The 25876-nt window shown below is 39.1% G+C and overlaps 3 protein-coding genes across 6 annotated transcripts; 2 read left to right on the forward strand and 1 right to left on the reverse strand.

Moving 5' to 3' along the window:
* Nucleotides 1–1576: 1576 nt before the first annotated feature.
* pnkp (polynucleotide kinase 3'-phosphatase) lies at nucleotides 1577–12578 on the forward strand. 2 transcript variants are annotated; one of them, XM_053647093.1, is made up of 18 exons: nucleotides 1577–1696; nucleotides 1983–2125; nucleotides 3277–3323; nucleotides 3428–3703; nucleotides 3802–4059; nucleotides 5297–5376; nucleotides 5456–5513; nucleotides 5607–5714; nucleotides 5849–5920; nucleotides 6482–6530; nucleotides 7480–7550; nucleotides 7699–7791; nucleotides 9296–9392; nucleotides 9529–9590; nucleotides 9851–9960; nucleotides 10078–10165; nucleotides 10847–10914; nucleotides 11806–12578. In XM_053647093.1, exons 2-18 carry the CDS (start codon nucleotides 2005–2007, stop codon nucleotides 11924–11926), a joined length of 1779 nt encoding a protein of 592 aa, XP_053503068.1. In that variant the 5' UTR covers nucleotides 1577–1696; nucleotides 1983–2004; the 3' UTR covers nucleotides 11927–12578. The 2 variants fall into 2 exon arrangements, with proteins under 2 accessions (XP_053503068.1, XP_053503070.1); XM_053647095.1 differs by lacking the exon at nucleotides 1577–1696 and having other exon boundaries at nucleotides 1804–2125.
* LOC128621696 (calcium-activated chloride channel regulator 3A-1-like) lies at nucleotides 12483–20334 on the reverse strand. Its single transcript, XM_053647647.1, is given in 15 exon segments — nucleotides 12483–13022; nucleotides 13946–14164; nucleotides 15180–15344; nucleotides 15447–15705; nucleotides 15810–15920; nucleotides 15922–16020; nucleotides 16110–16214; nucleotides 16436–16558; nucleotides 16661–16885; nucleotides 17614–17844; nucleotides 18036–18201; nucleotides 18303–18411; nucleotides 18633–18783; nucleotides 18921–19058; nucleotides 20114–20334. Coding segments are annotated over 15 exon segments (2580 nt in total). The 5' UTR covers nucleotides 20186–20334; the 3' UTR covers nucleotides 12483–12615.
* Nucleotides 20335–20341: 7 nt separating this feature from the next.
* On the forward strand, nucleotides 20342–24569 carry trappc6bl (trafficking protein particle complex subunit 6B, like). 3 transcript variants are annotated; one of them, XM_053647098.1, is made up of 7 exons: nucleotides 20354–20683; nucleotides 21524–21641; nucleotides 22234–22301; nucleotides 22596–22713; nucleotides 22829–22912; nucleotides 23029–23122; nucleotides 23382–24569. In XM_053647098.1, the coding sequence occupies exons 2-7, from the start codon at nucleotides 21552–21554 to the stop codon at nucleotides 23411–23413; spliced, it is 486 nt and encodes a 161-aa protein (XP_053503073.1). In that variant the 5' UTR covers nucleotides 20354–20683; nucleotides 21524–21551; the 3' UTR covers nucleotides 23414–24569. The 3 variants fall into 3 exon arrangements, with proteins under 3 accessions (XP_053503072.1, XP_053503071.1, XP_053503073.1); XM_053647097.1 differs by having other exon boundaries at nucleotides 20342–20676; nucleotides 23029–23521; XM_053647096.1 differs by having other exon boundaries at nucleotides 20345–20683; nucleotides 23029–23521.
* Nucleotides 24570–25876: the final 1307 nt, after the last annotated feature.

Here is a 25876-nt window from a genome sequence, read left to right on the forward strand (position 1 = left end):
CTGCTCAGTAGCCCAGAGCCTGAGGTACCACTGGCTCTCATTTATTTATTAATGTAGATCTGTTCATTTCAAAATCAATCTGCACCAATAAATATATGTAAAAAGTTCACTTCTTAGGAGCTGTATAGACTACTCGACTAGTTGCCACTGTGGGGCAGTAAAAAAAAAAAAAGAGAGACAGCAGTGAGGCTAAATGTACTTTCTTAGTCTTAAAATTATTTTTGTTTAAAACTAAAATGCTTGCACTGTGGTGTAGTGAATCCTGATTAGTGCTGTGTGAAAGAGCACATTCCCTGCTTTAGGTTGCATAGCACTATCCGATCCAGCACATAACCTTCAGCGGTGCATGACGGAGACAGAGGGCACTTTTTGGATATTAGTGACCCTCGATCGCGTTGTGTAGATATCACATCCTCCATCCTTCATCGAGCTTTAAGGAGGGCTCTGTTAACTGACATGAGCATCCACGCTGTGCAGTCTCACTTTCAGAATCGTTATGTTCTACGAGCTATGAGTGTCAATACTTTAGAGCATTTGGATAACATTATTTAGCATCACTTAAGACTTAACGTCCATTTGTTGGATTCCAAACTGCAGGAAAAGTATCAATTTAAGTGAAAACACAAGACCGAAACCTTTAATATGTTTAAAGTTGTACATTTTGCAAAAGACAGTGTAGCTTTTAAAAGTAGAAACCTCGAATCATTGAACTGTTCAGCGGCAGCTGTTGCAAACAGCGGCATCATACATAAACAGTGGCAGATGCTGTTTAAATTCAGTGGCATCATTCATAAACGGTGGCATCATTCATAAACAGCGGCAGATGCTGTTTAAATCAGTGGCATCATTCATAAACAGTGGCAAGTGCCATTTAAATTCAGTGGCATCATTCATAAACTGTGGCATCATTCATAAACAGCGGCAGATGCCTCGAAAATCCAGTGGCATCATTCATGAATAGCGGCAGATGCCGTTTTATTAGTGGCATCAGCCACAAACAGCGGCACATGCCGTAAAGTCAGCGGCATCTGAGCATGCCACCTCAAGTGCCGCTGCCGCGATTTGAGCCTACTCTTACTGCAGAAGTCTGTCCTATTCACAAGACAGCATAAGGAGATTTCACTTCTAAGCGTCCTTTCTTTCGGCAAATTTAAAAGCATGTGTCTTGCTAAGTAAGGTAACTTCATTATTCTTATGTAAAATTTTGAAAAAGATATAAAAACATAACATTTATTTCACCTGTAATATAAACATGCGACAGCAGCACTAATAGAATCCCGCCTTCTGCGATAGGATTGGCTAAAAGAACACAAAATCCCTCCTCCTGTGAGATATGATTGGCTGAAAAGAAAATAACAATCCCGCCTCCTTTGAGATAGGATTTGCTAAAAGAACACAAAATCCCGCCGTCTGTGAGATAGGATTGGCTAAAAGAACACAACAATCCCGCCTCAAGTGAGATAGGATTGCTACTAGAACACAAAATCCCGCCTCCTCTGAGATAGGATTGGCTACGAGAACACAAAATCCCGCCTCAAGTGAGATAGGATTGGCTGATATTCACAAGAAGTCAAACGATTGGAGAGTTTACTATGCGGAAGCGTGTAGTTTTGAACGGCAGATAGACCTAACGGCAGATAGACCTAACGGTAGATGGTGTGTTTGGAAGTTCTTAAAGATTTCAGTTATTGCACACGTAAGTGTGATTATAATTCTTATATGTATATATATATATATATATATATATATATATATATATATATATATATATATATTATATAAATATATCTTTAACTTGGTAGCCTTGACGTAAACGCACATACGTTAATACGCTGAGCTAACGACTTCTGTGATATTTACTAGAGCTGGTTTGTATTTATTGTCTCGAGCTGGCTGCGTTTATTCAGAATAAAGTTTCTTATGTAACTAGAGAAGTCATTCTAGAAGAGGACAGAAAAGCCTATTTTTCCTTATTTTAAAAGTTCTAACCCCTGAGCTGAGAGCATGCAGTGTGTACTGGTGAGTGCAGCGGGAACACGGCTACAACTGCCCCACGGTCGGGCCCTGATTCTGGGTCGCGGTCCTGAGTCCGGAGTGAAGGATAAAAAATGTTCCAGACACCAGGGTAAACAGTCTGCACTGACATGGGTACACACAGGGGTACACACCAATTATACACACCTTATACAGTAGCATTGATTCGGGATGAAAATGCGACTCTCGTATACCCAGTGTTATCAATACTGTTCAGGGGAAAATAACTGATTCAGAAGACGCCAGGTGACGTCATAGAGCCGTTTGAATATTCACTGATTCTTCATGAAATGTATATGTAAATGTGTATGTGTGTATAATGATTTTCTGAAGACATAAAATGAGAGTTTTTTTTTTTTTTAAGTCAAATTAGTAAATAATTTAGATTTCTTATAGATGCGTTTCCAAAATACTATCATTTCTATCAGGAACACTGATGAAAGGAAGTAATGGTGCTGAGTGGTTGGGAATTGAACATGGTTCTGAATGGCGTAACAGACTTCTCGTTAAGTTTTTGTCCGATACCAGTCACAGAACCAGAATTTGGACCCTGCGCTGGCTGATTTCCTCTCGTCAAAAACAATTTGGTTCCGGTACATCGTGACACAAACGAGAGACCTTCAGAATTGAGATACAGAGATCATGCCTGATACGTAGCACTTTTATTACCTGTACCATGAAAAGTGTTCAAGCTGAGCGAGACCCTTAAGCCAACTGCTCAGATAAACGTAATTCGCTCTGGGTAAGTGCGTCTTCCAAATGTCATAAATGTAAATGTTTCAAACGAAAAAACAAACCTGTGTGTGGCTGGGACGAAAACATGGAGACCACTGATTGGTTGTTGGGAGCAGTACTCATGGTTGATTGGTTATTGCGGACACCATGTCACTACAGTCTCCGAGATTCTGAAACTCTTGACCTTTACCTCTGTGATTTTACGCATTGCACCGCTGCTGCATGATGGCCTGATCGGAGATTTGCATGAATTGGCAGGTGTACAGGTGTTCGTATTAAAGTGGCTGGTGTGTGAGCGTATATATATATATATATATATATATATATATATATATATATATATATATATATATATATATATATATACAAGACAAGTCTACAAACAAAAAGCGATAGTTGTGTACAATTTTGACCTAATGTTTAGTACAGTAATATGCACTTTTGGATGTAGCCCTGTAATTTGCTAGCTGGTTGTTAACTCATTCACTTTGCTTTTCTCTTTCGTAGTCAAACTTGTGGCTGACTATGACAAGCAAGAGATTCTTGTCACACAGGTAATAATAATAACAACAACTAATTTTAGAGTGTCATAATCTTAAATAGGGGGAAAAAAAACAAGTAGCCCACTTTTTTTTTATGCAGCCTGTCTTTTCTACAGCTTGGTCCGAACCCATCTTCTGTGGATGGGCAGGCTTTGGGTCGCGGTCAGTCTGGACGCCTGAGTTTAACCAGCACACTCTACCTTGTAAACCAGAGTTACCCCTTCACTGTGCAGTTTTCTGGCTCAGCTAACGGAGCCTCTTCAGCCTCTCGCCAGAGTAAGGGAAAACAAGCAGATGATAAGGAAAGTAAGCAGAAGGTCTTGGATAGTAACGATAAGAAGGTTCAGCCTAAGCGGAACATCCAGGATTTCTTTGTTTCTTCACCTAAAAAGGTATCTATATGATGTATGATGATGATGATTTCTGTTAGAAAACATATTTCAGAATATAACGTCATATGTCTTCATCGTGCACAATTGCATTCGCAAAGTCAACAAAAAGAGCCCTTGATTCCGAAGATGACGCACCCGAAGCTAAACGCGGCCGCACTGAGAAATCTGATGAGGATGAAGAGAACCTGATGGAGGAGAAGCTCAGACAGCTGCAGCAGTTTGCAGAAGACAAAAGCACACGGCAATCACCATCAAAACCCTCAGCCGCTGCCCCGTCTGCCTGCGTAAACAGTCACTGGAAGCAGATTGGTAATCTCATGCTCTACACCGCAGCAGGGGTCACTGGAAGCGCCAAGGTGAGAAGTACAGATGCTAATCCCATAATCCTCCATTTCATGATATTTCAGTACTCCTTAAATATCATTATCAGAATTTTTGGTGATGTCTTTTAATAGTAATATGACAAACTCAGGTGACTCACACTTCTGTACTGTTGGTTTTTTTTAATTATTATTTTTATACAAATGATAACTTTGCCAGTGCTCAAGCTTGGATCAATAACTTGGTATACACTGCTATATTGATATTTTATATGAAAATAATCAGACATAGTTCCAGAGATTATATTCTTATTACAGCATGCCCTGAAGTGTTTTATTCCTCTTTTACCACAGCGCTTTCATTAAAAAAAATAAAATAATTAATGACATGTTTTATTAATTAAAGGCTGTTATGTACTTCCATTTATAGTTAAAGTTGTCCACGAAACACTTAGTAGTAAAGTTAGTTACTGCTATAGCATCTCGTAAAAAGATGCTTTTTTCCATCAGCCACCCTCACGTTATTCGTTCTTTTCGGGTTCTCTGTCTGTTTATCCGTCCGAGACTCTTGTTAGTGCAACATCTCAAGAACGAGTGGGTGAACGTTTGTAGGATTTATATGGCATTATCGTTGCATACAGCAGATGAACTGATTAGATTTTGGAGCTGATCCAAACACGGTCAAGTTCGCCGCGAGGTCGAATGTGTGAAATAGGTTTTTCTTGAATAGCTTTCTTCCTGTTTGAAATATATTTTAAGAGTATTTTAGACATATACATTAGTAACAAACCAAGAACAGACTTGTTCCTTCCATACATTTTATAGAAAGCTTCACAACGTCATCGATTATGTGTATTTTTTGTTAAATAACATTTGGTTTTTAAAAAAAACAATCTGATTATTATTCCTAGATTAGGGGGCGTGTCTGACAAATCAGTGTGAATAACCTGTCGATATACAGTCGAATCGCTAGCATATTAGAAGAAGCACCTTAATATAAACCCGATTTGCGTCACAGCCGGCAATACTGTCTGAGATGCTGTTACAGAAAATTAATCAACACCTTCTGACCAATCAGGTTCGAGAACTCAACATCGCTGTGGTATAAATGTGCCTGGCTCACCCTGACTACTAACTGACTGAACCCCTAATCTGAGAAAAGTGACATTAATGATACCGTAGAAGGGATTTGCTTGCTTGTGAATGTAAAATCGTTGCTTGGTGTTCCATTTAAATGAAAGCTAACTATGGCTTCACATTCTTTCTAATTCAGATCGCAGGGTTTGATATTGATGGCTGCATTATCACTACAAAGTCAGGGAAAGTCTTTCCCACCAGCCCCGATGACTGGAAGTAAGTCGGTTTAGTTGTGAAATATTTTGGAAACACCGTCTGATTTGCTATTAAACATCTGCACTTTGATTTTCTTTAGGATCCTTTTCCCCGAGATAAAACCCAAACTGACCACTCTGTTAAAAGAAGGGTTCAAGGTGCGTAAGCCGAACTAAAATACCCAGCTCGAATGTTTTATAGATACGGCATGCGGCTCATCTTTGCTCTCCCTCTCTCACGGGGTACCGTAGGTGGTGTTTTTTACCAATCAGATGGGAATTGCTCGAGGCAAGCTCAGACCAGAGGTGTTCAAGTCTAAAGTTGAGGATATTCTTCAGACATTGAATGTGCCTGTGCAGGTTTGTTAAGAATATACGTTTTATATAAGATAAAATAGTACTTTATCGAAGCCTAGATTTTGTCCAGGTGAGGTTAAATGTCTGTCCTGTGTACGGTGTGTATGTTATACAGTACATGCATGATGTATTTTCAGGTGTTTGTCGCAGCAGGTCCAGGTATTTACAGAAAGCCGGTCACAGGAATGTGGGAACATTTATGTGAGCAGGTGAGACAGTTCGTATATTCTGGTCCTATTGAGTAAAATCATCTGATAGCCCATATTTGGTAGAATTAGTCTAAGTGCAAGAATTCATGACATATTTATGAACAGCACACGGGTCACTGTTAAAGACAAAAATAAATAAATCGGTGCAATAAATGTCCAAATACCTCCGGGGTTGGGGGTTCGAATCCTGCCTCCATTCTGTATGTGCGGAGTTTGCATGCTCTCCCTGTGCTTCAGGGGTTTACTCCGGTTTCCTCCCCGAGTCCAAAAACATGCACTGCAGGTTGATCGGCATTCCCAAATTGTCCCTAGTGTGTGAATGTGTGTGTGTGTGTGTGTGTGATTGTGCCCTGCGACGGTTTGGTGTCCCCCTGCCCTGCGCCCCGAGTTCCCTGGGATAGACTTGCCGAGTTTGATGGTACAAATATGACATTGTTGAAAAAGGAAATGCTTGTTTTATGACCAGATTTGACTTTACATAACTTTTGATGAATATTGCTCACTGTGTGGAAATGTTTATCGATGTCTGCAGAAATATATAATCTATATTATGTTTTCCAGGCGAACGATGGAATAACTGTGGATAAATCCCAGTGTGTCTATGTTGGAGGTGAGTGGCTGTATTGGATCTCAAGGAATAGATAAAAACAGTGCCTTTAAAAAAAAAAAAATTTGTATTTACATGTTCTTTTTATCTTAGTTCCTTATTTAAATTAAGGTAAAAAGATATTAAATCAGCTTTTACAGATTTTACAACCTTCAGGCTGGATTTTGATGGTATTATAAAGCCATTTCTGTCTGAATTACTTATTATTATTATTATTATTATTCAGAATTTCTTTTACTATGAGGGTTAATTTCTTAATAGCAGCTGACAGAATATAGCAGAAACTGCTCCAGCAGAATATCTGTAAAAGGCTCGAGGAGAGGAGGTGGGGCGTCATCCATTGGAGCTGCTAGCCTCCACCTAGTCGTTGTCTGGTAACATACCAGGAAGTGCAGAGCTCACACTGCTTTAGGACCCACCCAGTCCTAAATCTGCAGCTAACTGACCAAACCCTGGCCAATCAACACTACGGCCATTGTCAAAAAAAAGCGCAGCAGGGTCTTGTCTAGTCAGACTTGTTTTATTTTTCTTTGTGACAAACTCTTTTAAGTACTTTTATGTAGCTTTCTGCATTACATTGTAGTTTCATGAAACTATAACTCAAGACGTATTGAAAAATAGAGATGACTGTGATGGACAGAAGTAGTGGAATAGTCTTGAAGACCTTTCAAATGCTGGCATGTGGACACCCAATGCGGAATAATTTCATTCAGTGTTTAGTTTAACTAAATTTTATTCATGAATAACTTGTTAGATTTGTTCCATGCGGTGTAAAGTCCTTTTTTTTATTGCTTAAGGTGATGCATTAATAATTTTTAAAGGGGTATTTAACATTTTATTGCTCTTAAAGTGCTACTGACCTGGTATTGGGCCAAGCCAAGTTTCTAAGGTTAATTTAGCTGTTAAAGTAAATCAGTAAATGATTCCTGCTTCACGTTTCTTTCTGGAATAGATGCAGCAGGCCGTCCTGTAAATTGGGCTCCAGGGAAAAAGAAGAAGGACTTCTCCTGTAGTGACAGGCTGGTGAGACTGCGACTGCAGCACATGGCCTTAGGATGCAAACTTGGTTACAAGTTGAAAGTCGATGCACGTAATTTAGTGTTCGGTTTCATGATGACCTAAAGGATTGCATTTTTTGGTGATGGGCATCTTTCTTTCTTTTTGCTTCTAGTTTGCTCTAAACATTGGTCTGGAATTTCACACTCCAGAGGAATTCTTCCTGGGATGGAAAGCTGCTCCGTTCAACATGCCGTCATTTGATCCGGTGAGCTACTGACCTGTTTGTCCGTGTTTAGCTTGCTTATGCTTGGTTGAGTCGGATCTTAGTCGAGTGGCACGGAAATGGACTTAAAAGTGGGATTATATGTCACAAATCTCCATGAAATAGTCCTTAATATTTATGTGCAGGAATGGGGCTCGAGATATTTTGCTACATTGTTTGCTGTCAAACTTGTGGTTGCGTATGTGTTCACCCTTATAGCTGAATTAGTTAAAAGCCATCTGGTGTGATCAGGTGGCATTAGAAGTCATGTGATTGATCCTGAAGTAAATATACCTGTACGTGGAAGGCCCCAGAGTTTCTGAGAGAGCATACCTAAACAAACCGCACTGTGATGTCCACAATCAAAACAAGCTTTGGGACAAAGTTCTGGAAACGTATCGATCAGGGTTTGGTTGTCAAAATCCCAAACTTTAAACCTCCTACAGAGCAACGTTAAATATATTATTTATGGAAAGAATATGGCACACCTGCAATTCTGCCTAGAGAAAACCATCGACCAAAAGTGACCAGGTAAAAGTCAGGCCAGGGGTAACGTTGAAAAAATCCATAGCTCAGATAAACTGTTCACAGAACAACCATAGACCAGATGGGATCCAAAAAATCTGTTTAAATTTGTCGTAAGGCACGTTGGAGATTCAGCAAACATGTGGACACTGCTTCTCTGGTCAGATACTGCCAAAATGAATCTTTTTGGCCTTGGAACAAAGCGTTAAGAACACCATCCTTCCAGTAAAACACGGTGGTGGTAGCATCATTTGGGCATGCTTGTCATCACCATGGCCTGTGAAACTGGTCAGGACTGAGGCCAAGATGGATTGAACCAAATACAGGGCAAGTGGTTGAAAACCATGACAAAGAGTATGACCCAGTCAACCCCAGAACTCAATCCATTTGAGAATCTGCAGCAAGAGAATTAGAGCAATTTTACCAACTAGAATTGGCAAAAATATCAGGATCCAGATGTGCAAAGTTGATAATCACACGTCCAAGAAGACTTGCAGCCGTAACTGCAGTTAAAAGTGAGTATTGCCGCATGCTAAATGCTTATGCAGGCAATGAATGAGTGATTTTTTTTGTTTGTTTGTTTAATTAACCACCGTGGCACAATAAAATAAAAACTTGTTTAACGAGTGGACCACGGACATGCTTGTGGATCACTCCACGTGCGTTTACATGTCACGTGGCATGTGCTGGAACCGAATGCATGCATGTATGTGTGGATTACTGAAACATTCCTCACCTGCAAATAATGTACACGGTGCACCATGTTCTGTAATATAAAACCGTGAGCTGGGAGCCAACTACTTTACAACATTATGACCGAATCATTTCCAGCTCCTGGTGGTCCATAGTCAGCAGCCTTTACTGTACATGAGTTAAAAAAGGGTTCAGGTACAGAACACTCAAGAATTCCAGTCCAGACAGACCACGTGGCCGACGCTGTGGATTAGTGTAATCATTCATGGTGTCATTTTATGGCCTGCAGAGGGAACTAGACCCAAAGGCACGTCTGTATGACCCTCCTAATGCCTCGCTGACTTCTACCAGCCAAGAAATAATTGTTGCTGTTGGATTCCCTGGATGTAAGTCCCATTTATTTATTTATTTTTGTGTGTGTGTGTGTGTGTGTGTGTGTGTGTGAAATGTTTCTTATTCTCTTTGTTGCTTGACAAAAATCCTGCCAAATTTCTTTACCTTGGTTTGTTTTTACTTTTGCAGCTGGCAAATCCACTTTTTTCCAAACCCACATCATTCCCAAGGGATATGTGTATGTGAACAGGGTGAGTAATGCAAACCTAAACACACCTGAGGCGGTGCAGTATATTGTTAGATGTGGGTTATTTATTTATTTATTTATTTATTCATTTTTTTACTTAATCCCAATTTTTTTTCGACACAAAAAGTTTGAAGTGGAGTCTGATGAGCACACGTTGATCATTTACAAAACCATCCAAATATTGAAAATACCCAGTGAAAGGCTGTTAGGAGTGGAGCTTTTTTCTAGGTGATGATGATGATGATGATGATATGTTCTTGCTAGGACACACTGGGGTCATGGCAGCACTGTGTGTCAGCGTGTGAACGTGCTCTGAAGGAAGGCCGAAGCGTAGCTGTGGACAACACTAATCCTGACCTAGAGTCTCGAAAGCGGTGCTTATTTTCATTTCTTTACTGATCAGTGGTCTTTTCAAACCACCGCCGTAGTCTTCACTCTCATCTTTCCTGGCAACAAAGAAGATCTCACTATCTCCATGCTCCTCTTCACAGGTATGTAGACGTCAGTAAGAGTGCTGGAGTTCCCTGCCGATGCTTTAACTTCACCACCTCTTTGGAGCAAGCCAAGCACAATAACAGGGTGGGTGTAGTTGTACCCGTCATGCCGTATTGCTGCTTGTTACACACACATGATTCGCTTGATCTAATAACCTGTTTGTATAGACGGACAATGTCATGACCGAGTTATTATTTTAGCCTTTACTTTATTTATGCGGCTTAATATTTTGGACACAGATTCCTGGTAAGTTTCAAGTGATCAAATGATTAGAAATATTCTTAAATATTGTATCTCATTGGATTGTTATTGTTACGCAGCCACCACTAGCTGGTTGTAGAGGCATTATATTTTCAGGTTGCCTGTATTTCCTGTGCGTCTGTGTGAAATTCTGGTTAGCGCAGTATATCAGGAGCAAGTGATCGAATGTTTGTAGGATTTACATGGAGTTATCATTGTAACCATTAGAACGAATTGATTTTAGAAATAATCCAAACAGGGTCGAGGTCAAGTGTCTGAAAGGACTAGACTTTTGTCGTCGAGTTCTACTCGTTAATTTTCACCTTTTTAATTTACAAACATCTATCTGTACAATACAATACAACGCAATACAGGAATTAAATGCTATAGTGATTAAAGATAGATGAGAACTGCATGGAGAGATCATGAAGGAATCCAGATTCCTAGCCTCATTTGGCTATACGTGTAATTAAGTCCAGGACTTCAACGGTGTCTAACACACGCGCTCATATTTCCCTTTCGCAGTTCCGAGAGATGGTTCCTTCAGCCACCAAGCACGCTCCCGTCAATGACCTGGTCTTCCACAGCTACAAGTGAGTGACCGCTGCCGTTGTAGTCGAACATCTGTGTAGTAAATACAATTCTGTCATTAACACTTCATCCTAGGGACACAACAATCCGGGACGTTTTAATCCGGAGTCCAACAGATTGAACATTTTGAATCCATTTTCTATATCAGAATGGTCTTGTGGATCCGAGTTGAACTGAAAGATTCGGGGATTCATTTCATGCTAAAACTAATTCAGGGGTTTCACAGTAACGAGGATCAATACTTCATATGCAGTCACGTGTAATGCAATGTGCGTTAGTCTGTAAGCCAATGTGTATATATGGTAAAGACTATAATTTTTTTTAAAGATTTGGTGATGAATCGCAGTCTGTTCATCTGTTGTGTAGGTAATATACTTTTTTAAAATAAATACGCTTGTGCATTCAGAATAAATCAACGTATTTAACCCTTTGATTATGTTACGGGTCAGTTTGACCCATTTCCACATTTGAGATATCTGAAATATTGCTTAATCTCTCGCTCGTGCTCTCTCTCTCTCTCTCTCTCTCTCTCTCTCTCTCTCTCTCTCTATCTATCTATCTCTATCTTTGAATTTTTTTTTTTACCTTTCCTCATTTAGGGTTCATGAACTTGTATGCAAATATTTCTTCTTTAGCTCGTCTCGTACTGTTTTAAGCTGTTCTTTGCTTTTTTTTTTGTATGTATTTAAACCGTGGAAGTCATTTTGACCCATTACATAATGGATGTAAGGTTTTGTTTTGGAAAATAAGAGGAGTTGTTGATGTTACTGGTCACTAAGCTGCTTTTGTTTGTCCTACTTCACTTGACATTGGACTGAGTGTATCGTGCACCTGTTACTTAAAATAATTTTGACACCCCTCGTGTGTGCGCGCGTGTGTGTGTTTGTGTGTAGGAAGAAATTTGCGGCTCCTACTCTATCAGAAGGCTTCTCTGAAATCCTGCAGATTCACTTTGTTCCCAGTTTTACTGACAGTCGCTCTGAGGCGCTTTTCAGGCAGTTCTCAGAGGGTTGAACAGAGAACTCGACCACGGGATGGACACGAACATGAAATGTGGAGGAGGAAAAAAAGACTCGCTAGCCACTAGACAAAGCTTCACTAGCCTTAGTTCCAGTACTGTTCTGTAATATAATTTATGAGTTCTTGAATTCTGCTGTTTACTCCTTCTGATGTATGTGCATCTTTCCCTCGTGTGTGTCTTTATCATTATTTTAATAAATCAACATCATCAAGGAAGTTTTTTAGAGTGACGCAATATTGAGCGCTAAGTTTGGTTCGGTATTGACACACAATGAATATTGGTTTACAACGAAATACATTTGATATCTTTTACTAATTCATTAAGCAAATAGAAAACCATTCAAACATGTTGTTTTTCTGTTCTTTTTCTGTTGTTTAAGATTATTTCCTTAGACTGATTTGTACAAGTTTTTTCATTACTGTACAATACACTGATTAATGAGAATGTGTATTAGTTTGCACAACAGGTATGAGATATGATCAGTTAAGCAACATGGAGCATGAAACTGTTAAAAGGAAGACCGTTAATAACATCCCTGTTTTACAGTTTAACGATTACAGATAGCCTCTCAAAAAGTTTGAAAATGTAGTCTCGGGACACAAAGTGGAGAAAAAAAAAATCAGATTTGTGAAATAAATCTTTAGGCTTGCAGTGTTGGTGTATTCTTTGTTCTATTAATGCCTTATGCAATAATATCTTTTTGTTTCAGTGCAGATAATGTGATGATCACAGCTATAACACATGTCACTATGATCACCACACAGACTGAGATGATGATGATGATGATGATGATGATAGGAATCGGTTTCGGGTCTGGATTTGGAATGGGTGGGCGTTTGGGACTTGCGACATACTTGGTTGCTCGAGCAATATGGGATACCTCAGACTTTGCTGAGTGTTGGTCCACTGCCTGAACGGCAAAGAAAAGTGTGATGCCGTTTTTAATTGTAATATTAAGCTGGAAAGAGTGTCGTTCAGCTGAGCCTGACTCTTGAGGCAGAAGAGCCGAGGTGTTGAACAGATTAGCGCTGCTGAAGTTGTGTTGAAGCGTCTTCAAATCTTCACTCCATCTCATTTCATAGGATTGGGCTTAAAAGAAAATGCATTTAGAGTATTAGAGATTTTATTTATACGGAGTAAATTTTCTGAGGCTAGGATATATTGTGTATGGCATAACGCTTTAAAAAAAATGTTTACTACTGTAAGCATAGAACTATGAATGAAGAAATCACAATATGATAACTTTCCAGCTCCAGAATCGTCATATTTTTCAGTATATATAAGTGTATCTATTTACAACTACCTGTTTAAGAAAATACCATAAAATCACCTTTAGCACTGCACTTACAGTTCTAGAGTTAAAATATTCTAGCAGTTTCCTTAAGCATCACATGCATATATTAATATAAAGTGAAACAAAACGCAAAGAACTAGAATAAAATCCACATAGACTAAGCCTGATAATAAACAAATAAAAACATTGTGCATTTATAAAAGAAAAACTCCACTGCCAGAACTTTCAGTACATTTCTTGCCAAAGAAGAGGCTTCAGGCTAGAAGACTTTTTAATCTCTCAGGAACATGACATGTGTTAGTCTTAGAAACTTGTCTTTTAAAAAAGGCGATGCTGGTGGGGAAACGTTTGTTTATAGCTGCTATAACATAAGTGATAACAGGAAGTATATTAATGAAAATAGAAATGGTTAAAAATCATGACTTGATGTTCATATACAGTAGACAGTAAAACATTTTAATCATTGGCAAATTGCTCTGGTATAAGAGGAATAAAACACTTCAGGATGTAATGTAGTATCCTATAACATACTGTATATCTGCGTGCCCCTAAACACTTTGCCTTATATAACTTCTTATAATACATTTGAAGAAATCTACAGAAACTTCATTATTTGTACCAGTATCAAATACGTTTAACTTTCAGATGTAAAAAAAAAAAAAAAAAAGATATTGGTGTAGTGTCAAATGTGTGCAGTGTACACATTTGAAGGAATCACCTGTTCCCTGGTCATAATCATCACCAGGAGCCGTCCAGTTGAGACGCATCGTGTCCTCTTGGATTTCCGCAGTCAGATCTGTGATCTTGTTTGGAGGGAAGTTTGAAGGTGCATCTGCTTCCGCTATAAAACTCTCCCCAGTTATTGTTCTGGTGAAGCTGCCCACATCTACTGGCTGCTGGTTTACTGGGGGCTTAGGAGGGTTTAATTCCACTTCACCTGCAAAGCGGATGTAAATACATAGAAACTCAGACAGAAAGTTACAGCACAGTGAAATTCTTTTCTTTGCATACCCCAGCATGTTAGGAAGTTGGGGTCAGAGTGCAGGGTCAGCCATGATACCGCGCCCCCTGGAGCAGAGAGGGTTAAGGGCCTTGCTCAAGGGCCCAACAGTGGCAGCTCGGCAGTGCTGGGGCTTGAACCCCCGACCTTCTGATCAGTAACCCAAGAGCCTTAACCCCTAAGCCACTACTGTATCAAATGAAGTTAATGTTAATCTAGTGAGATTTTCACTCCTAGGAACTTATTCAAATGTAACGCACTCTTTAGATTACGGGCATCCAGTGCATATAGCTTAAAAACCACACGTTACACTGTATTTGTGTAGGTGAAGCCAAAAGATAGCTTGAGTGAAAAACCACACAACAAAAGGATACTTTAGGAAGTGAACAATATCTTAAATATACTCGTATTTATCTAGTATTTCCTATTATAAGATTGCAATAAACCCAAACAATCAAGTCAATAAATAATTGTTCTCATTTTATGCAATTATTTCTAGAAAGAAGCAAACGTATCTGCCTATACAATATGATAACTGTACCATCATCTAAAAACAAGTGTAATAATCTTCTATTTAATTCATACTAATCTCATAATTAAGAAATAGTAGATCAATTTGACGATTTTAGGGTTCCATGTTATGTCGTTTTAGCTCAATTCCTCCCATAGACCTTTTTCTCCACCCTTTTCTCCATCACTTCTGTGTTATCCGCCAGACCCGTACCGAGCCTCGATCTTTATTCCGTGTTTCAAGGTTTTGATCCTGTTTTGACCTCAGGTTTTTTCTGATTCTCGTCTATACCCTGTATACACCTGACCCCTCGCTTGTTTTTTGCCCATCGTTTGGATTTGTCTGCCTGCCTCACTTCAAATAAAGCTCGTAACTACACATGTATCCCTCTTCAATCCCCATTACACGACAGACTGAGTGATAATAGTAGACAATAGTTACCATCCACAATATATCCGGGGACATACAGAGCACCACTGTGTCTGTGGGGAGAAAACTGGCCTCCTCCGTGTTGATTTTCCACTCTCACTTTCAGACTGTATTTTCCACGTCTTAAGTTTGGGAAATATCTGGAATAGGCGCCATCGTCTTTGAAAACATCAGCTCCTGTAAAAGTAATGTCCAAAACGTAAAATATCCAAATTTTGCGGTTATGATTTAAAAATTTCACCAGAAATGATTATTTTATGCCAGTTTTATAAGTGTTACCTGCTCCGTTATCAAGGAGCTGCCGTTGTACCGAGTGCCCAGTATCTGACTCCAGGTTCGCCCAAACACTGACCCCAAACACAGGATTATAATTCTGACTGACGTGAGCCAACACGGTCATGGGTTTAGTGCCATCGCTGGTCTGCTGGTTCATTCTGGCTCTGACTGCGATTGGGTGAACGTCTTCACGAGCTGCCCGACTCATTATGGTTAAACTCACTTGCTGAGTTACTGTGTCTCTATTCAGATAGAATAGAGTCTGCAGTGCGAAATAGCCAAAGAAAACAGTGTGCATTATTTTATTGCACTTTTTATTTATTTATTGCGGTACAAAATGATGAATTTAACAGTATAAAGGTTTACCTCTGCAGTTTCTGGAACAGTACAAGTGATTGTATTAGCAATGTCAGTGGTGTGCGTCTGGTCGTAAACCAAACCACTTGGTGACTCTATATACACAGTGGGTGCACTTCTTTTCATAAATTAATATAAAGCTGGTGTGATTTCCTACAGTCCGGTCAACAGGAACTGTTCCGTTGAACCAATCTGCAACATTCGTTCCAGTGCTTTCGAGCTGTTTAGAAAGGAGTTAAAATATGATGTGAATACTCTGACTGTCTTATGTGATATTACGGTTTCTCACAGTGGATGTATATCATTAACCTGAATGGGCTGTGTGATGGGATTTCCATAGAACATGGTCATTGAGGAAAAGGCATCTACAAGCTGGTTGAAACGTATCGAATCCTTGGATACGATAAATGTTCCCTCTATTTAAATAATAATCAAAATCCAGTCTTTTTTCTATATAATACAGCAACAGTGGTATAGAGTTAATCAATGTGTGTTGGTATTTACTGTGCACTAGGTTTAGAGCTGAAACTGTAAACGGTGACATTCCGTGATGTTATATGATATTACACTTGTAAAATCTCACCTGTTTGCTTTGCTATGGTAACCAGTACACTGTCTGCCTTCGGACCTTATGCTATAGTGTGAATGATTGCACCGCTATGAACAGCTGCCTGTAAAAAATCCGTGACATTATCAGTTGCTTCCCCGTCTGTCGGAAAAATAACTTCATCTCCTATTGTTTCATCCTTTCGAAGAGCCTGAAAAAGACCAAAGTAAACTTACTTCATTTGTATTTACTCCAAGACTCGATCTGTGTAATGTATGAAAGAGTAGCAGGTGTTTTCACATCTGTGTCTCACCTCCAAACCTTTTCTGATTCCTTTACATATATATGTAGATCCAGCTGCGGTTTTAGGCACCTTGTTAATTAGATTGTCTCTGGAAGTCGGTCCGTCTATTAAAGTGATCTGGGTTAATATTTGAGCTTCAGTACTAAAAGTCACAAGTGCCACAAACTGTTGTTCCTCTATGATCTGCTTTAAGAAAATCGTAGCAGCTTGCTGTAGTAGTTCTATTCTCCGACCCTTTAAAGAAAAAAAAAAACCCAACAATTAAATTTGACACATTTTCTACAAACCATATGCGCTTACAAGACATTTTATACCTTAATATTGTTTCACTGAATTTTATAATGCTTTTTTCGTAACCCTGTCATGCTGTAATGATTTTCACTTAAATAAATGGACAATAACACCATTAGTTCATCAATATTCCAGTATCTAATTTGGAATAATTTAGATATTATCTTTTAGACATATTTATTTTTTAAAATATCAGCTTTATTATGACTCTATGCATATCTTTATTCGATGTACCATGTAGGAATAATGGACATTTCTTTATAGACCGTCCGCCATTCCTTAATTTTAGCGGAATAACTGGACGATTGACTTTAAAGCTGTTCCTTGGTCAGCTATACATCACTAATGCGCAAGAGATCTAAACTAAGGTTCAGGGTTTATTCAGATACTCCATTTATATTCTATCTGGAGCTGTTTGTCTCAAACCCAGCGTTCCTGTGATAGACTCACCATCACTCTGACCAGGAGAAAGTGCTTGCTGAAGTGCAGTGAATGAATGAACGTTTGCTATGATCTATTACTATCATGTCTTAAACCTCTTAAAGGTCTTCCCATATTTTTGGGAACGAATGATATGTTTTTGAGAACTTGTGCATTTCTCTTTAATTAATATTACCGACATCAGCAGACTGTTTTGGTTTAAGAGGATAATATTATCTGCTTTAACGTACACTGATGCTTCCTGAGACATTAAGGATGAGACAGACGACCCGAGGTCCTCTCTGTATGGCTTTGAATGTTGGAGCTGGTGGTGTAGATGGAAGATGTTTTAGATTGAGAAGGGCATGTTTGTCTACGGATTCCTGAAAGATTACTGTACGTGTTGCTTTGCGCGAACACTTTTCATTCTGTTCATTGGGGGCTTCGGCGTTATGTTCCTCTTCTCGACAAAACGCTCTTGCCTACAAGAAATACATCACAGTGCTTATGACAAAGGCATCAAGTGAAAATGCGTTTTTAAAAAAAAAAAAAAAAAAGACTTTCCTCTCAATGTTTTCAGAATCAGTCGTACGTACCGATTTCAGTGACCAGCTCGAGGACATTTTAAGAAATCGATTTGAAACCATTCAAACTGAACAACTGCTATACTCACAGAGACTATGCTTTGCATGTACATTATTGAGGGATTTGTCTTTTGCACTGCGTGCGGAAAGAATACACAGCTGGATGTGGGTTTGCCAGCTGCATCCAAATTCTGGCAAGGTCGGAGGCTTTGATTGATAATTTCATACCACTGACCAGAAATCTTATCAGAACAGCTGAAAAGAAAATAGAACACATTACAGACAACTATTAGTATAATACGCATTTCAGAATGAATCATTTCTGGTCATTTATAGAAAGTTGATAAAGGTAAAACCTTGTTGATTGAATCTGACCCGAAACAGACATGTAAAAGGGCTCTCTCTTATTATATTCATCAAATACCCCCCATCTGAGGTGAGCCCATTCATGCTCAAAAACCCTTCCTGAAAGGAAAATATAAGTATATTGTCATATTTTGTTGTAGAAGAAGATAGAAATAATACATTCTCATCAATCTGTACAATACCTCTTGCCTCTTGATTACATTTGACAAATGCAAGTACATTTCAGGATGAAAATGTCTTTTAAATTTTGCGCATGAAGGTGTGTGTGTGTGTGTGTGTGTGTGTGTGTGTGTGTGTGTTTTATGCAGGTTAACTCTTACCTCTAGGTCCATATGCTTTAATAAGATGATTGTTTAACAAATAGTTTGGGGTGAAATGAATGTATTCGCCCTCACATCCACAACCTTTGGTCTGATGAGTGTATGGATCGTCACCAAATGCAGGATGTGGGCTGTCGATTCTTATTCTGGCCTAAAAATAAAATGTCCATTTTTCTTCATACTGTATTAATAATACACACAATTTCTATACTAAATGATAGTTATGTGAAAAATTGAACTCCACTACCAGTGTATATTACAGTAAAGCTGAATGAATGAACATTGTACCTTGTTGAAGGTTTCTGTTCTTGCGCTCTCATACTTTCCTTTCTTCCAGTTCGGTGGTACTAGTACTTTCATCTCCTTGAAGGACACTTTGTGGTCTAAAGCTTCAAACAGATAATCTGATCCACTGAGAATCATTTCCTGTGGAGATAGTGGGAATTTTATTTCTTTTTTTTAAACAATTCACTGCATGTGTAGCCACACTACTTCTTAGGTATTCGTTAGGTATTGCTAACTGCACAGTTGAGCTTCTCTCACCCCCCCCCCCCCCCCGCCCCAAAAGTAAACCAACATTCAGAAACCTATGTCATAAACATTGTACAAATCTACAATTTTCTTTACAAATGTCATAAACACATAAGACAAAATTTGTATCAAAAGCAATTAAGGTGCCTAAAACTTGCCACGTACTATATATTTATTTCTTAAAATAGGGAAGTAAAAGTATGCTATTATTAGGTTAAAGACTCAATTTTGGATTGGAAATGGACTGTTTTATAGAATTCAGCCACATTCACAGGAAAAAAATAGGCTTTTCTAGACCATGGTCTAGAAACGGTCTCGCTTTGTTGGAGACGGTCTCGCTTTGTTGTTTTAAATAAAGTCATTGCATTTCTTTTGACATCCATAACCCCTGTCTTGGGAAGCGTTTTTGACTTTGGTTGGAGGGATTTTTCAACGACAATAGATGCTGATAAACAAAGATATTTAAGAGGAGTTTTTGATGTGTTATTGGTAACCAAACGGATTCTTTTTGTTTGTTTGTTTGTTTGGCCCTCTATTATAGATAATAAGACCACACAAAAAAAGCAACATATCCTGTTACTAAGAACCAGAAATCATAAACACCTCTGTCTTTTTACAAAGCACTGAAACTGGAGACTCCTTCCATAAACATCACATAAACCTTTCCTTACAAAAAGCTTCATGCTATCATTTTTAAATAACAACTTTTTAATGATGTATATTATTAGCTATAGATTATGCAGATCATCCACCATATAAGTCCCTGTGATTGAATTGTTACTATAGAAGCGTTAGCATATTATTTGAGAATTCAACAATTACTACGTTTACATGCGATGTTTATATGCGTACAGGCATCGGAATATTTCTGTACACATGGCTGCTCTAATTATGCCTGAATTGCCATTCCTAAATACCTAGCGTACAGCTAAGCATCTGTTAGCACCCACAATTCCTTGCATACTGAGAATGTGCATATATCTCCTTTCAGTGGATTTTCTGATTAAGGTGTTAACACGCATACAATTTCAGAATAAAACCAGAATATTCCAGGGCTGGGAATCAGAATTTGGGGAATCAGAATATTGTGACTCAGAATGACTCAATACTAATTAGCATATTGCCAAATTCTGATTAATATCAGAATATTTATGTGCACGTAAATGTAGACTAATTTGCGTGTTAATTATTCATTGGCATCTCAAATTACAAACTAGGGTACATGAAGAAGGAAGACGTTCAAGTAGAATATAATTTAATAATAGTGATCTACTAGTAAATATCTAGTGCTGTAGATTGTGAACTGAGCTGCTTCACGCTCCAGACCACCGGGGGGCGGTAATGCACAAAAAGCTGTTTGCCAACCGCCGGTAAAAACCAACGAAGAAGAATACAACGAAGACGAAGCGGAGGAAGAAAGAGAACAGGAGGAGGAGGAGGCGGTTCCTCGCCATGTTCTGGGGAGATACTGTTAAACTGTTAAGCTAGCATGCAGGCTAGTTAGTTACTACAGGTACAGTGTAAGTACAATAACAGCGCCTGCATTTTAAACTTGGTTGTATTTCTTTATATTTATATGTACTCGAGGTTGGGTTAGTTATTATATTAGTAATATTTAGGGCTTTGAAATCTGTTTTTAACTACAAGCAGTTGCGAGAAGGATCAGCTTTATGTTCTCTCTCTGTCTCTCTCTCTCTGTCTGTCTGTCTGTCTGTCTGTCCCCCCCCCCCCCGTCTTTCTTTCTTTCTGTCCCCCCCCCCCCCCCCCGTCTTTCTTTCTTTCTGTCCCCCCCCCCCCCCCCGTCTTTCTTTCTTTCTGTCTGTCTCTCTCTCTCACTCTCTCTCCCTCTGTCTTTCTTTCTTTCTGTCTGTCTCTCTCTCTCTCACTCTCTCCCTCTGTCTTTCTTTCTGTCTGTCTGTCTCTCTCTCTCTCTCTCTCTCTCTCTCTCTCTCTCTCTCTCTCTCTCTGTCTCGGTGTAACCCCTGTTTTGCTCTGCCCGTATATGAGGGTGTTGTATATTTCTGCAGTGTAAAGTGTGAGGTGTACAGCGGCTGTAGCTGTCAGTACGATGGCCGATTTTAATCCGCCATCGTGTATCTCACACTTTCTTGTGTGATTGTGATCTAATGATTGACCAAGTGTAGTTATTTTACTGTTTGTTTGTTTTTAAGAGGGAGAAAGTCACATGTATGCAGTACTGTGTTCTTGTGTTAGCAGTAGGGCAAAGTGACTGAACTTATGGATAAAAAATGAATTTTACTGTACTTTTGGTCCAGTAACTGTGATTGATCCAGTACTGGACTGTTTTTTGCAGGGATAAATCCACACTAATGCCTGTTTAATAAATCTCATTTGTGCAGACCGTGACGCGTTTAGTGAAGAGTAACGATGGCAGACGACATTCTGTTCGAGTTTCTTCACATGGAGATGGTGTCTCATATTTACACAGAGCACACGACTCGGGAAGATATAGAAAGGGTACAGTTTATTAGCTAAACTTACACATTAGAGAGAGAGAGAGAGAGAGACAGACTGACTGACTGACTGACTGTACACTTAAGGGACAAAAGTGTGTGTGTCTATCAAAGACCACTCAGTGAATCCTTATCCTATATTACTGTATTTAAGTTTTTATTTTTATTTTTATAATGTTTAATATAATTTCAAAATGAATCTTAAACTACTGATTTAAAAAGATGAGTGGGGGAAAAGGAAAATGTACATCTGTTGTACATCTGTTGTACAAGTTTCTCTATAAAAAGAAGGATTCAAAGGATTTCTTCAACAATTAAATATAATCTGCAACACAAAGCACAAGGTCTTTTGGCCTCTGGATCTGATTTTGAATACACTTACACACACACACACACACTCACAGTCCTCACTCTGAACTGACATATTAGACGTTTTGTGTTGCTTGTGGTAATGAAAGAAATTTTCATTTGTGAAACAATAAAACACGGCATGTATTTTTACTGTATTATACATACGATAGTTAAGGTATTAAGCTCTACTAAGGTTTACTGTTATTTCTATTGACTTATTATTTATTTATTTATTTATTTGAAAGGAGAGAGTAACGTGTGTGTCTGTGTTGGAGGGAATGGGCTTCAGAGTGGGACAAGGCTTAATCGAGAGGTAAAACACACTTGCATGCACATTTTCTCTTGACTTTTTATTTGTTTTTGTTTTTTTTTTAAGTTAGCAAATGTACATTTTGTCCAGCAGGTGGCGTCATGACATAAGAACAAGACTCCTGTTTTTCCAATAGATATGAAGTCAATTGTATTCTTATAATCCTGAGACTCTTTCCATGATGCTATTTTCTGTCTCAGCCCAGTTTTGCATGTGTACTGTTTATACAGATGATGATGATGTATCAGGTGAAATACATCTTTTAGTTTTTTCTTCTTTTGACTGTTTGTCGAAAAGGTTTACAAAAGATTGCCCCACCTTTAAAGATGACCTGGACATCATGAAGTTCCTGTGCAAAGACTTCTGGAACGGTATCTTCAGAAAGCAGATTGACAACCTGAGGACCAACCATCAGGTCTGATATTTAACTTGATCAGGAACGAAACACATTGTGTGTGTGTGTGTGTGTGTGTTTGTGTGTGTCATTCTTTAAAGCATTTAGTCTAACTGTGACTTCTGTCCGTCTACAGGGAACGTACGTCCTCCAGGATAACAAGTTTACACTGTTGACTCGAGTTTCCGGCAGAACGCAGCAGCTTGAGGAATCCTCTAAAGTAAGTCTCCAGGTGTAGAATATAGATTACTGCAGAATGGTGGAGTCATTAGTTGAAAGAGGGAAAAATATCAACAACAAAAGCCTCTATATGTACATTCTCTCTCTCTCTCTCAGTATTTGTCCTACACATGTGGTTTAATTCGAGGAGCGTTATCTAACCTGGGCTTGGAGACTGTAGTGACTGCTGAAGTTTCCTCAATGCCTTCATGTGAGTATCTACTTCTAGTCTGTTCTTTGACACTTTCTGACACTGGGGCTAATAAATAAAAATAAAATCATTCAAACTAAATACCAAAATATCATTTTGTACGTTTCACTTCCTGTTTTCTCAGTCAAAATGATATCGTATTAGGTTTGTTCAATGTTGCTACATACAATATGTACTATATTACTCCAGCTATTCATGACATTTTGGTAGTTTGACTTGTATTTGAATTGTATTCATCACTTCTTATTTTTGTTTTCAGGCAAATTTCAAGTCGTGGTCCAGAAAAGTTAAAACGGTCCGAAACACCGACCCTGTCTGTCCGAATGCTACGAACGTAATAACGCGGATCCTTAACGTTTACAAAGAGCTGAGTGTTTACAGCACACATAACTACAGACAGAGCTACGGTCTAGTTTCCTACACGGACCGGTGCACTCGGAGCCGTGCAGGTAGAAGAGTAAAAGCTGGTACTCGAACGATTCGATGTAAGAAAAAAGAACCTAACGAGTGAAAATGACATGTTCTGATCAGATCTAGAACTTTCGATTCAAAGCGACTGGCCGTTCGTGCTGCGTTTATATTCTCGACTCAGGAACTGCAGGAAACGGGAAACTACAGATGTAAGAGGTACGGTTCTATCGGTACTATTAAGTGCGCAGATGTTCTACCATGCACACCTCAGCCCCAGAGTCTTTCCTGAATTTGACTACTTAAAGCCAAGCACACGACGTCTCACTGTAACATTTCGAATGTAGTCTGATCTACCTCTTTTCCACAAAATGACCACAGACAAATTTGCCGCCGAATCGCAGCGGCGTTTACTAACGCTCAGAGTTTTATATTGTTTAAATGAAACAAATGAATGCAGTTCTTTATTAAACAAATAGAATCTCATCTATAATTCTATAATTGCACAAGTTCTGTGATTGATTTCTGCTCTTTTTTGGAGCGGCACACACTGTGACGATTTCTTATACTTCAGCAAGTACAGCGGAGCTACGTTAAAAATAAATAATAAACGATTATCGTTTTTTCAACCACAGGCTTAAATTATTCCTCTTACACTCATTTCTTTTACAATCTATCATCCATAGAAGAAACAAGAAGCAGTATTTTGAAAGTCTTGTACCCTGGAGCTCGTTGAATATGAACACACAGGCTCCACCCTGTGACCAAGCTCTTCAATGAAGTTTTTTTTTTTGTTTTGTTTTGGTTTTTTTTGCTCAGCCACAGCTCCAGATGTCATCTTTTCACTGTTAATCATTTCAGCGTTTTAGATTTGTGTTAGATTCATTGTACAGCGTGTGTCTGTTTGCAGCGTGTAAAAGTATGTCGGTTTTAGATATATTTTTCTTCTGGGTTATATCCGTCCCCTTTGGGTCTATGCAACTTCTATCAGTGAAAGTGTATTTGTATTGTTCAAAGAATAAACAAGAGCAGTTTGGGATGATTTGCTCGTTATTTAGACACACATGAATATCACAGATCTTCTATTTTTCACTGGATATACCATTATATGAATATTTATTTATTTTCAATCCATCGTGGCGAACAAGTAATACGAAGGGAGTGTTTTTGAGATCAAAATGTATATCGGATGTTCCGATGGAGAATATACTGGAAAATGGGAAGGCACGAGGTCAAACTCTGTTCTGTCCTCTACAGTCATGCTGTTGAATGATACTGAAGTGATAAAGCCTCCATTTTTCCCATGACGTGTCTCAGCTATCTGATACTCAAGACAGACACGAGCAGTTTGTCGAACAATGCCGGCTTGTTTGTGGTGAAGCCGCTGAACGTTTATCAGTAGTTCAACTCTGGACGATGTTAACTGTGTGGATGTTGTCCAAACCCTCAGTGTAGAGCCGCTGGTTCTTAACCTTTTTTTCAGCCATGGACACCTAGCCTATTCGGACTGATCCTCACGGAACCCCCACATAATATGCTTGTCATGTGTCGCAGATCCGGGCCGAGACGCATTCAGCCAAATCCCTCTTCGATTCACGTTTGTCGAACGCGAGAGCAGCTGAAAGGTCTCATTTATCAACAAACATCACTGCGAGATTGTCCATCCATCCATCCATCCATCTTCTATACTGCTTAACCCCTTTTCAGGGTCACGGTGAACCTGGAGCCTATCCCAGTGAGCATTGGGCACAAGGCGGGGTACACCCTAGACAGGGTACCAGTCCATCACAGGGCACAATCACATACACACTCACACACACCCATTCACACACTACGGACACTTTGGACGTGCCAATCAGCCTACCATGCATGTCTTTGGACTGGGGGAGGAAACCGGAGTACCCGGAGGAAATCCCTGCAGCACGGGGAGAACATGCAAACTCCACCCACACAGGGCCACGGTGGGAACTGTGAGATTGTTATTTCGTCAATTCAAGTCGTTTTCCACAAAAAAGTCCAAGTTGCTTCACAGATTTTGTACAAAGCCGCAGCAAAATCGAGCCTTTTTGACCACAACAATCCTAAAAAAACTGAGATCCTGTACGGACTGATAATTATGACGTTCTGTATACGTATAACGTATAATAATAGTATATAAAGTAGTCTACACTATGTTTTCATAAACGAGCCAGTGTCAAATTTGATATAACACCTGCGATTCACATTGTTTTAACATTAACGTTTACAATTCACGTTACACATCGACGTACACGTTCATTTCAGCCGTTGATCTTGAAACCGAAGTCTTTGCAGCTGTGGGCGAACAGTAAAACGTTCACACACGTT

This window comes from Ictalurus furcatus, chromosome 17 (assembly GCF_023375685.1).
Source record: "Ictalurus furcatus strain D&B chromosome 17, Billie_1.0, whole genome shotgun sequence".
Taxonomy (NCBI): domain Eukaryota; kingdom Metazoa; phylum Chordata; class Actinopteri; order Siluriformes; family Ictaluridae; genus Ictalurus; species Ictalurus furcatus.